Genomic DNA, 10,977 nt, shown 5'->3' with positions numbered 1-10,977 from the left:
CATTCCTCCATCAAAACCCTAGATTTGAAATCTAGGGTTTTGTTTATGAGGCGTGTTCAGTTAAACTCTAGATTGCTAGCTTGAATTTCCTGTGTTAAATCTGTGATTCTGAGTTTTCTACATTTGCGACTGAGTAAGCTCTTACCCAGGTTTTTGTTGCTCACAATTTAAAGCTCTATATTCATTATTTTCCCCCACCTGGGCAGACGAATCATATGCTCCGAGAGGTTCTTAGATTTCCGTAATTAAAGCGGACTCTTGCAAACCCAGGGTTTTAGCGTAGGCTGAAGAAAAAATTTTGAACTTACAGTGTCTGGGTTCCTGGGTTTTAGATCCACATCTCTTCTCGACAATTTTGGGCGAAAAATTGAATCTTTTTATTACTGATTAAGCCTTTCATTTCTTGACATTCGGAGAAACCCCGGCAAAACCCCTCTTTTGGTATATCTTTGTGGAAGTGGTGTGAGAAGTTGGCTCTGCTCTGAAAGAATTGGGGTTAAGGATTTGAGCAGAGTTGCCAGAAAGTTTGTATATTCATCACAAATATCATAGTAAATGAATGGATGGGAGAGAAGCTATGGCATTCTCTGGTGGCTCAGCTTCATATTACATGCATAGAGGAGATGTTTCTGGGTCTGGCTCTGGAACACAAGCCCAGGGGTTCCAACAATCGCCTCCTGGGTTTAGACCTTTGTCAAACGTTGGCTTTCAAGCTCAGTCAAATGTCCGAGGTGGTTCTGTGGGTTCCACATTTTCAGTAGAGCCTCCTCGTAACAATTTTAGTCAAGGCATTAACATAAGTTCCTCTCCTGGAGTACCATCTTCAGGTGAGCCCTTGAAAAAGAAGAGAGGAAGGCCTCGTAAATACGGTCCTGATGGCCCTGTTTCTTTGGGACTGTCTCCCATGTCTGCAACGGCTAATTCTACCCCAGGTTCAGGCACGCCTTCCCATAAACGGAATAGAGGACGTCCACCTGGTTCTGGCAGGAAGCAGCAGCTAGCGGCTCTAGGTATGTTTCTATTGGGATTTTCATTTTTTGTTCATCTTATATGCTTCATGTTCTTATTTTCTGGTGCTCTAGCTGTGATGTTTCTCTTCAGCAGCTTCTGTGCTTCGATTTCAACGCAGAGATAGATTTTGTTTTTTCATTTTTTTGGTAACAGCTTAAGTTTCTAGATATCCTGTAGCTCACTTTGGTGTGAAGCTGTCGAATTCTTGTTTGTTATATCACTGGAAGAAAACAGGCTACTACTGTGTTTTTCTAAGGATGTTTAGCTTATAGCAGGTTACTGATATTCTTAATCTAGCTGCGCTTGATTTGGTTTCTTCTTAGTTATGAAATCTGCTTCAGGAATCCTTGAAGCCAAAAACATGACTGTCATTGATGTAACTCCTTGATACGCATAAAACTTATTAAACTGAGGCAAATCCATAATTCCATATGAGTGGCCTTCTCTCATGTTCAGTGTCCGGATTATACAATCAGTTGGTTGTTCAGGTTGTTATGAATTGAAATACTGTGAGAAATTAGATATCGAATTTCCATTTTTCCCTTCTCTCTCTTTTTCTAAAGTTTTTTTTATTCGGTTTATGGATACAGCTGGTAACTGTGAGTAGTTTTATCCTCATTTGTGCTCTGAGACGCATGAAGTGTGGTCTACTAATATGTTTTAGTTATTTCTTCCTAGGTGAATGGATGAACAGTTCAGCCGGACTTGCTTTTGCACCTCATGTTATCACAATTGGAGCTGGGGAGGTAGTTATAATATTGCGCTTTATTTATTGTAATGATTTAATGATTTTATCTCTCTGTTTTTTCCTCAAGTCCTGAATATAAATAAGTAGTTATTTTATGCATCTCTAAGAAGATAAAGTTGTCTTAGACGTTGGATAACTTGTGAAAGTTGTGATCAGTGTACATTCAGGAGGCATATCTGCATAAATAAATCAATGGAGAGAAAAACAATTTAGTCAATAAAGCCTGTTTCTTTATTTCTGTTCTGATTATTGATATGCTGGTATGTGAAGTCTTACCATGGCTCTTTTATAATTGCAAAGTGCAAATTACTGAAAATAATATAATTTTAGATAGTCACATGCTGGGTTCAAGTCAATACCAGAATATAGAATGGAAAAAGATAGGCAAATCACCGTATTAAATATGGTTGCTGATGGGATGAAGCACATATCATACTTTGCAGAATTGTTTATTCCAATTCTGTTCCAATTCGTGAAAATGGTTATCATGTTGATAATGCTAGTCTTCAAAATTGTTTCTTTATGATGCACATTAATCATTATTACAGGTTTCTTAAATGGTAGTTTTATTTATTTTTTTCCTTTTGGTTTTCTTGGGGTTTCAGGACATTGTAGCAAAGTTATTGTCTTTGTCACAGCAGAGACCAAGGGCTCTGTGCATCATGTCAGGCACTGGCACCGTTTCTTCAGTCACTCTGCGCCAACCTGCTTCAACAAACATCAGCCTCACTTATGAGGTCAAAGCACTACACCATAATGCTTATCCTATACCACCTTATATCCGCAATGCTGACATTAAGTGTCCTTCTCTATTGGTGTTTTAAACACAATGAATGCCTTATGAGTTCTACCCTTTTCTTCTTCTTAAAGCTACCTCAGCTGCTGTGATTGCATTGTGCAATATTTGCTCCGTATAAACTAATAAAAGAGAACGTTAATGCAGTTCACTTAAGCAATTTTTGAAATATAATAATGTAAATTATATATTTCAAGATATTTCACCTATATGACCACATGATAAAGGGTTTCCATTTGTGAAGAATCATTTGTAAAATGGGTTCTCTGAGGCAGAGGTGTGCTGGCTTGTTGGTGGTGATGACCTCAGTGGGTGTTATTGATTTGCAAGACAATCTTAGATTGGCTTCAGGGGAAAGACCTGAAACAGAAGAATCAAATATAGGTCATAGTCGATAATAAAAACATTGGGTGCTATTTTTTGTTTTTTCTTTTTCTTTTTCAGTCTCTCTAAAGACATTTCAACTGCAGATTTTCTCAGTGAGAGAATCAAGCTGATTCCTTGAACCTTTCATTATTGTGTTGTCTTTTGCAGGGCCGATTTCAAATTTTATGCTTGTCTGGCTCATACTTGGTCGCTGAAGATGGTGGACCTCGTGATAGAACAGGTGGTTTGAGTGTTTCCCTTTCTAGCCCTGATGGTCATGTAATTGGTGGTGGTGTTGCTGTGCTTATTGCAGCAGGCCCAGTTCAGGTATATTCCTCATCTCCCCAAAACCTATACCTGGCGTTTTAGAAGGCATCTAGTATGCTGTTATCTCACATATCATGGCATTCAAGATGCCTACGTTTGGTGAGACAATTGAAAGTTGTTTTGAGAAGTGTACAGACATTGTATTGAAGTTAAAAAGAGGCCCAGATGTTTGACATAAGATGAGGCACCGTGTGTCATCTTTGATATGATTGTACCAAACGGGCATAATATTGAATGTTGGCTAACATCCCTGAGTCTGGATCTTCTAAATTCATGGGGTGTTTGGATTAGCTTCTCAAAAGCACTTTAATGCAATCTGAAATGAAACTCTCACATACTTACTTTATATCCTGTAAAATTACTTCCAAAAGTCTAATCCAAACATCCTAATAAAAGTGAATGTATAAATGCATTGGTAGAGTGGATTAGTATGAGATATAGGCCGTATTTACTACATTATGTGGTAACACTCCAAATCCATGAATGTATGAATGAAGGGGGCTCGATTTGTGTCCAAGATGCTCGAGCCATGATATAACATTATAACAAATATCTCACTATTTTTTTTTTTGGTTTAATGATGCTGTTATGTTATTTGGTGCAGGTGGTGGTATGCAGTTTTGTATATGGAAGTGCTAAGATGAAGACAAAGCAAGTAACCTCTCCCAAGGCTGAGAAGAATTCTGAGCCTCAGTCTCATCCTCATCCTCATCCTCAGCCTCAGCATGATGGTAACAAGTTAAATAGCCCCATTACTCCAGGAAGTGCTCAGAACTACACATTGTCTGCATCAGCCATGTGGCCAGGAGATTTGAAAAGCTCTCACACACATACTCGAACTGGTATCGACTTGACCCGTGGCTGAATGAAAAATTGTGTATATATATACACCTGTTGTTGTACATCAGCTGAATTTGCTCATCTCTCTGCTATTTATCTTATTCCCCATTAAGTTGTCAGAAGTTTGTTCTCAGTCTAACATGTGTTATAACAATCTCAGCATACTGCGGTTTAAGTGATTACTTTTGACTTGAGCCAAATTTTCTGGTTAAATGAAGGAAACTAATACATCTGTATTAAGCTTGTTATGTTTATTAAGCTATTTTCTGGTTATTTTGACCTGAACAATTATAGGTTTTGTATTGTCATTTGCTTGGCAATGCCCTCGAGCATTTTGATTTGTGCCCATTTTGCTGGTTTTCGCAGAAGAAGGCTTTGCTTCAATGATTTAGGAAGAGGGCTTTCTCGTTTCTAGTCTCTGGTTTCCTCCAAGAAAGAAGCTACTTTTGGATTGATATAGGGTAACATTAAGGAAAAAACCGATCCATTGGAGAGAACTACGTTTTAGTACTTGCAAAGTACTCTGAAGGTTCTTAATATAAAATCTATTTAACTAATTTGATTAGATTAAGAAAGTTAGATAAGTTAATTAATTATAAAAAATGTAATATAATTTTTCTAAAATATCATAATCATTTTTTTAATACCTATTTTTTCTCTTCTACTTGATTATAGTTGAGGAAGTATTCATTGGGATGATTTAAAGAAAATTGATAAACATAAGAAATAGATTTTATATTTAGAGTTAAAATTAATTGTCTAATAATTTTAAAATAGTGATGTGAAAAGATTAAAGTATGATTTTTATTCCCTCAACCGTGTGTCCTCTGGTTGATGTGAAAAGATTATTTAAGTAATATACTCTTTCACTTATTAACTTGAGGACTATTTAATTAATTTTAAAAATAGAAACTTAATAAGTTATTTAATTGTAACAAAATTGATTATTTTTCTAAAGTATTTTTATGTAATCTTAGATTACTTAGTATTTTATAAGTTAAATGAATTAGTTTGGAAGAAAATAATAAATATAAAAATAAAATAGATTAAAATTATTTAAGATTAAAATAATTTTTCTAATTAGCTCTACATGACTACATCTGAGATTTATTATAGGATTACATAAGTATGCTTTTCAGTATATGAACATAAATGAACTAATCCAATAATACAATAAAAAACTGGAAGATAAGTGGGGAAAAGATATACAAGATAGAAATTTAATATTATATTATAATAATAGTTTTATCTCAATCATTGTGTTTATGTGCTCTTCCTTGTCTTTATTGTGAGCTTTAAATAATTAATTCACAAAATAATGAATAATTAGTTAAAAATAAATAGGTTAACACATTTTTTTTTCAAATATACCCTTATAATAAATAAGAAGAAAGAAGAAAGAGAATGTTTGAGAAAATGTGATAACAGAAATTATGGCAAAAAAGATAGAATAAATAATTAAGGACAAAAATGAAAAAATACACTAAATGCTAGACAAACCCAAGTTAAAGTTTATAAAATGGACCAGTTACTTTCTAAATTTGATGCTTACAAATAGAAGTGGAGTTACTATATGTTTAGTAATGGGCAATTTTTCCCTTAATCTTTTACTTTTGTGCAATCATGTGTTTATGTATATGTTTAGTAATGGGCAAGATTTTACTAAAATAAAAACATCACGAGTAAATTACACCACTGATTACTAAAAAAAATCAGGATGTTGAGATATAGGATAAAATTATACATTTATGTTCATTAGCATAATGAGTAGGGGTTATTCAACAAAGATTTCAATATCCATATAAATGCAGTTATATTAAACTCTCGCAATACTAAAAATAGTAAATTGTACATAAAACAGTAATTTTTAATTTTTAATGAATGAAGTCTATGTTAGGTTTCCACGTTAATCAACTTGAAATTGTTTTGTACCTTTTCCTATATTTTTGCAACAATTTATATAAATAAAAGATTTTAGAAACATTGATTTAATGTACTCAACAAAATTAATTCTATTTATTCAAGGATTAATTTCTTTTTTTATTTAAATATAACTTTTTTCATGATCATACACAAATATGTTTATATATTTTAATTAAATTATATTATTTTAATTATAATATAATTGGACCACGAATTATTAAACCCCAAATTCGCAACTTAACCTCTTGCCTAATTGTTATTAAAATGAACTCATGAAGACCAACTCTCATTTGCCATTTATAAATGAGACACGGGTTCAAATGAGAATCATCGCCATCGGGCATAAAATCAACCCTCAGTATTATTCAATAACACAGGAGTAAAGATAGAAATTGAGGAGCATAATTCAAAAAAGACTTCACACGCGATAAACGGATAAAGTAGTCCGCACACAGTTACATATTCACCACCAGATCCACATGCATATTTCAAGCACATTAGTTACTTGGGTACACAAACTAAAAGGAGGAAACTAGACCAACAGCCTCTAGCATTCTACACATTCCTTTATTCATAATAACTTGTTCTTTAAAGTTTGCTGGTTCCTGCATTGGTTCATGCACTCAAAAGCTTCTGGATATCCTTCTGCAGATATCAACAAGAGGAAAAAAATGCCATCAGTTTGTCAAATTTCAGTATGTTGAGTGAGACATTATGAAGAATCGTCTTCTTCTTACCTCAATGCTGAGAGGAGAGGTTGTGGGTGCATAACGGTCGACGACATTGCCATCTTTATCAACAAGGAATTTGGAGAAGTTCCATTTTATGCTATCTCCGAACAGTCCACCTTTGCTTGACTTCAGATACTTGTACAGTGGAGCAGCAGTATCACCATTCACATCCACCTATAATTTCATGAACAGAACGATGCAAACATGATTGAACTATATCACGAACAGGACAGCTAGAGCATGTAAATGAAGGGTAAACATTAAATTAAACCTTCAGAATTAGCAACTCGTTAATTCGTGTCTACTGAGCTAGACTCTCAAGTTAGAGTAGAAAGGGACTCGAAAATCGTACAAGGTTATAAAATTTCAAGAACCGCCACAGGCAAGGGAGGTTTTTTTTTTTTAAAAAAAAAAACTAAAGCATTAGTAGATACCTTTCCTAGGAACAGAAAGAAGCGTGGCGTCTATTTTATCTTGACCAAGTGCAAAATAACAATAACAGATGCGATTTGTAATCTCAATTGGTTCGGAATGAAAAGTCATGTAAGTCAACTTGATGCATCATATTGCAATAATGGGTCAAGAGTTAACATATCACATAACCACCAAAAAAATGAAGGGGAATATATAGGCATGAATACCGCAGAGAGTATACACAAATGCCCCGTACCTTGTCGAAAATGGGGAACTCAGCTTTAAAGCGAGTACAGGCAAACTCAACTATCTGCTCATTACTTCCAGGCTCCTGTGCACCAAACTGGTTGCAAGGGAAAGCCAGGATTTCAAAACCTGCATAAGAAAAGCAAGTATTTAGGGCACAGAAAGCAGCTTGACCTTAAATGGGAATCTAAAACCGGTACTTCGTAGATATGAACCCAGTATGTATACATATATGGGCTCATATAACCAGACTGCATTTCCATGTCAGTTCCAAGTGTTCAAGGGCTATACTATCGAAAAGAATAACGAAACAATGGCAATGACAAAAAGAATGAAAAAGAAACAAGTACGGAGGAGAACATAACAAAAAACAAACCTTTGCCTTTGTATTTCTCGTACAATTGGCCCAGCTCTGTGTAGTTTGAATTAGTCAAGCCACTGCGTCAAGCGATTTTGAACATTAAAATTTGCAAACGGAATGCAATAGGAAGAAAGATAACGGCAAAGGCATCTACAAATGATAAAAGTTTGTCAATCTACACATCCCCCCAACACTAAAGGCCAACCACACACTTTCTTCAACTAGGATCCATTCAATTTCTCTCCATAATTAAGAGGGTCAATCACTCGATTTTGTCAATTTAGAGATAGATAAACACATTATTTGAGATTTAGTGGGTTACACATAAGTGGTAGATCCTACAAAGTTAACGGTCCCACACCCCCTGCAGCTACTAATACTATCATCCAAGGAACGACTATGATTTCATGGAAGGTTTACTGTTCTGAAATATGTATAATACTAGATAGAAGATGGTAATGGGAGAAAGAGTTTGAAAACACGGAGCTAACCATTGTGAGGCAACATTGACAATCAGAAGGACCTTCCCCTTGTATTCGCCGAGATTAACATCATTTCCCTTGGCATCCTGCAAGTAAAAGGTAAAACGCGTGAATTGAATATTTACAGTCAAATACCCCTAAGCGAAAAAGACTTGAACATTCCAACGTCAAGCACAATACATACAAGCCGAATAATAACAAGCAATTTTATATTAAAAAAATATCGAAATGACGAAGAGATTCAAAGTAACTAGTTACCTTGACCGAGAAATCGTGGACTGATTTAGTATTTGATTGAGAAGCCATTGTGCGATCTGTTCTAAACGCAAGGGACAAAGGACTCGAAAACCTCGATCTAACAAGAACACTGAACGATGAAATCCGAGGAGGACCCAACAAGATTGAGTTCGTAGGTTTATCTGAGATTTGTCTTGACCAGTGATGAGATTGAGAAGCACAAAGAGAAGAAGCTACTCTGACGTTTCTACAGAACAAGATGCGAATTGAAGAAGCCAGCATGAACACACATTTGTAGGGGCGACCTCAAATTTATAGCGTCCTGATCTTGTTCCCCACCTTTTCTCATTACAGAACCAGGGATGCAAGGGCAATGAAGAACGTTTACACGTGGAGACTTCGTGTCCCTACACGTGGCAGGAATTTTGGCCATGTGCTGAGTTTGTAGACAATTAGATGGACGGCGGAGATCATTCGCATCATTAGATACGTCATCAATCTTTTGTCGTGTTGGTGGCGTGACAGCTGCTGCGTTCACACGGTTTAAGATTTTTGTTTGCCCCGTTCTATGGTGAATTGGGGTTCTTCGTCATTGATATTTAAATAAAAATTAAATATAAAATAATATATTTAATATTATAAATAAAATAGAGTTTTTTTCCTAAAAAAAAATTTAATATAATATTTAGTCTCTGAAATGATACAAAAAGCTAATTAAATTAATTTTCTTAATATCTTTAAATTTGTTATTTACTCTTATATTTATGATGGGGTTAAGGTGTAATTTTTTTGTGAAAGTTTAAAATCATAATAATATTATTTCTTAGAAAGTCACTATTTTAATAGTTAACTTAAATTTTTTAAAAGTAGAAAAAAATATTATTACGATTTTAAACTTTCAGAATAAATTTGTACTAAAAAAAACTTTCATATGCCCCATGTTTTGTAGTGAAAACTTCTGAACAAATTTGCGTTTTAATCCATTAAAATTAAATTAGAATACTAAATTTTGTAAAAGTAATTTTGAGATTTTATAATAAATAATTAATTTTAACTTATCTTCTTAACCCACATAAAATAATTATAATTATAATTGGACCTTATAAAAAATCAAAGGAAATAATTATATAAAAACATTAAAAATAAAATATATCTAGAAGCTGAGGACAACCGCCGGGTCAATGTGAAAGAGCAATAAGAAATTGTGGTCGAGGGACGCGCCGACGCGGGGCCTTTCTGCCGTGGAGACAACTAATTGCAACGTTCGCATTTGTATGTTTAATTTTTAATTGTGAAAGGAATAAAGGCTGAACGGCATAACCCTCCAGCAGCTTGAAAGACTTGGGGGATCACAAGATGCGGTGGGGATATTCTTACTATATTCACACCGGCAATTCCGACCCTTTTTTTATTTCAAACAATTTAAACACATGCATATACACAAATATACTAAGGATTAAGGTACATTCAGTATCTCAAAATATTTTTTCGAGTACATTTAGTACTATAAAGCATTTTGTCGTATATCCATCCCCGTGAAATATTTTTTTTAAGTACATTTGGCACCGTAAAATATTTTTTGGTGAATTCATAATCTTAAAATATTTTTTAAGTGTATTCAGCACTAAAAATGTTTTTTTATACATTTAATACGAAAACAAAGAAACATACTTCAGGGTATTAGACGTATATAAAAAATTTTGAGGTGTTAAATATATTAAAAAAATATTTTGAGATGATGAATGTTCTTTAATCCATGTGCTAATACCAAGTTTGAGTCTAAATACTCATCCAGACATGATAGCTAGGTCGTATTGTCACTCTGAGAAAATTTGCCGTTAATTAATTGATGATTCCAACCATAAGCCAAATTATCAAATGAGATTCTCATGGAATATGTGAACTGGCGGGGAAAAGCTGACGACTGCATGTCATCAGATGAGATAGCATTACGGTACGGGATAGGGGGGGCATGTCTTTTGGTTTGTTGCCTTGGGCTGTTTAGCTAGAAATTAAACGATAGTTTAAAAAAATAATTTTACGGTATATAAAATAAATATATAGAGAAATTTATCTTAATTTGTACAAGAGTATTCCTTAAAAGTAATTTTGTCTAATACCAAATATTTCCCAATTTCCTTAAAACAATTTTTTTTTTCCTCATCTCTTCATAGGTTAAAATAAATCACTTGATCTGATAGCATTGGCAATGAAAATCGACTCACAAGGATGCATGTAAATATTCAACTACTACCTCCGGTCCTAATTATAAAAGTCAGTTAACTAATTTGAAGAGATTAAGGAAGTAAGTTGAATTAGTTATTTGTTCTAAATAGGTATTGTCTTTCCTAAAATTAGAGCCGGGAAAACGGGCCGAGCCCGTTTAAGCCCGTTTAAGTCGCGGGCCGGGCTTGTATTTTGGAGTCTTGAAAGGGAAGTCGGGCTTAAAAGGGCCAGCCTTGTAGGGCCGAAAAATAAACGGGCCAGCCCTGTAG

The 10,977-nt window shown here is 34.5% G+C and overlaps 2 protein-coding genes across 2 annotated transcripts; one reads left to right on the top strand and one right to left on the bottom strand.

Moving 5' to 3' along the window:
* LOC114761893 (AT-hook motif nuclear-localized protein 5) lies at positions 1–4,390 on the top strand. Its single transcript, XM_028951343.1, has 5 exons — positions 1–1,010; positions 1,690–1,757; positions 2,365–2,496; positions 3,090–3,248; positions 3,853–4,390. Exons 1-5 carry the CDS (start codon positions 560–562, stop codon positions 4,111–4,113), a joined length of 1,071 nt encoding a protein of 356 aa, XP_028807176.1. The 5' UTR covers positions 1–559; the 3' UTR covers positions 4,114–4,390.
* Positions 4,391–6,326: 1,936 nt separating this feature from the next.
* On the bottom strand, positions 6,327–8,814 carry LOC114761898 (probable phospholipid hydroperoxide glutathione peroxidase). The gene is made up of 6 exons (XM_028951351.1): positions 8,504–8,814; positions 8,255–8,331; positions 7,779–7,840; positions 7,413–7,531; positions 6,749–6,916; positions 6,327–6,656 (listed from the first exon to the last, which is right to left on the bottom strand). Exons 1-6 carry the CDS (start codon positions 8,762–8,764, stop codon positions 6,627–6,629), a joined length of 717 nt encoding a protein of 238 aa, XP_028807184.1. The 5' UTR covers positions 8,765–8,814; the 3' UTR covers positions 6,327–6,626.
* Between the last annotated feature and the right edge of the window lie 2,163 nt (positions 8,815–10,977).

Source organism: Neltuma alba, unplaced genomic scaffold (genome assembly GCF_004799145.2).
Source record: "Neltuma alba isolate B1F8T4 unplaced genomic scaffold, ASM479914v2 tig00011146_pilon, whole genome shotgun sequence".
In the NCBI taxonomy this organism is placed as follows: Eukaryota; Viridiplantae; Streptophyta; class Magnoliopsida; order Fabales; family Fabaceae; genus Neltuma; species Neltuma alba.
This window is presented reverse-complemented; position numbering and strand designations above follow the sequence as displayed.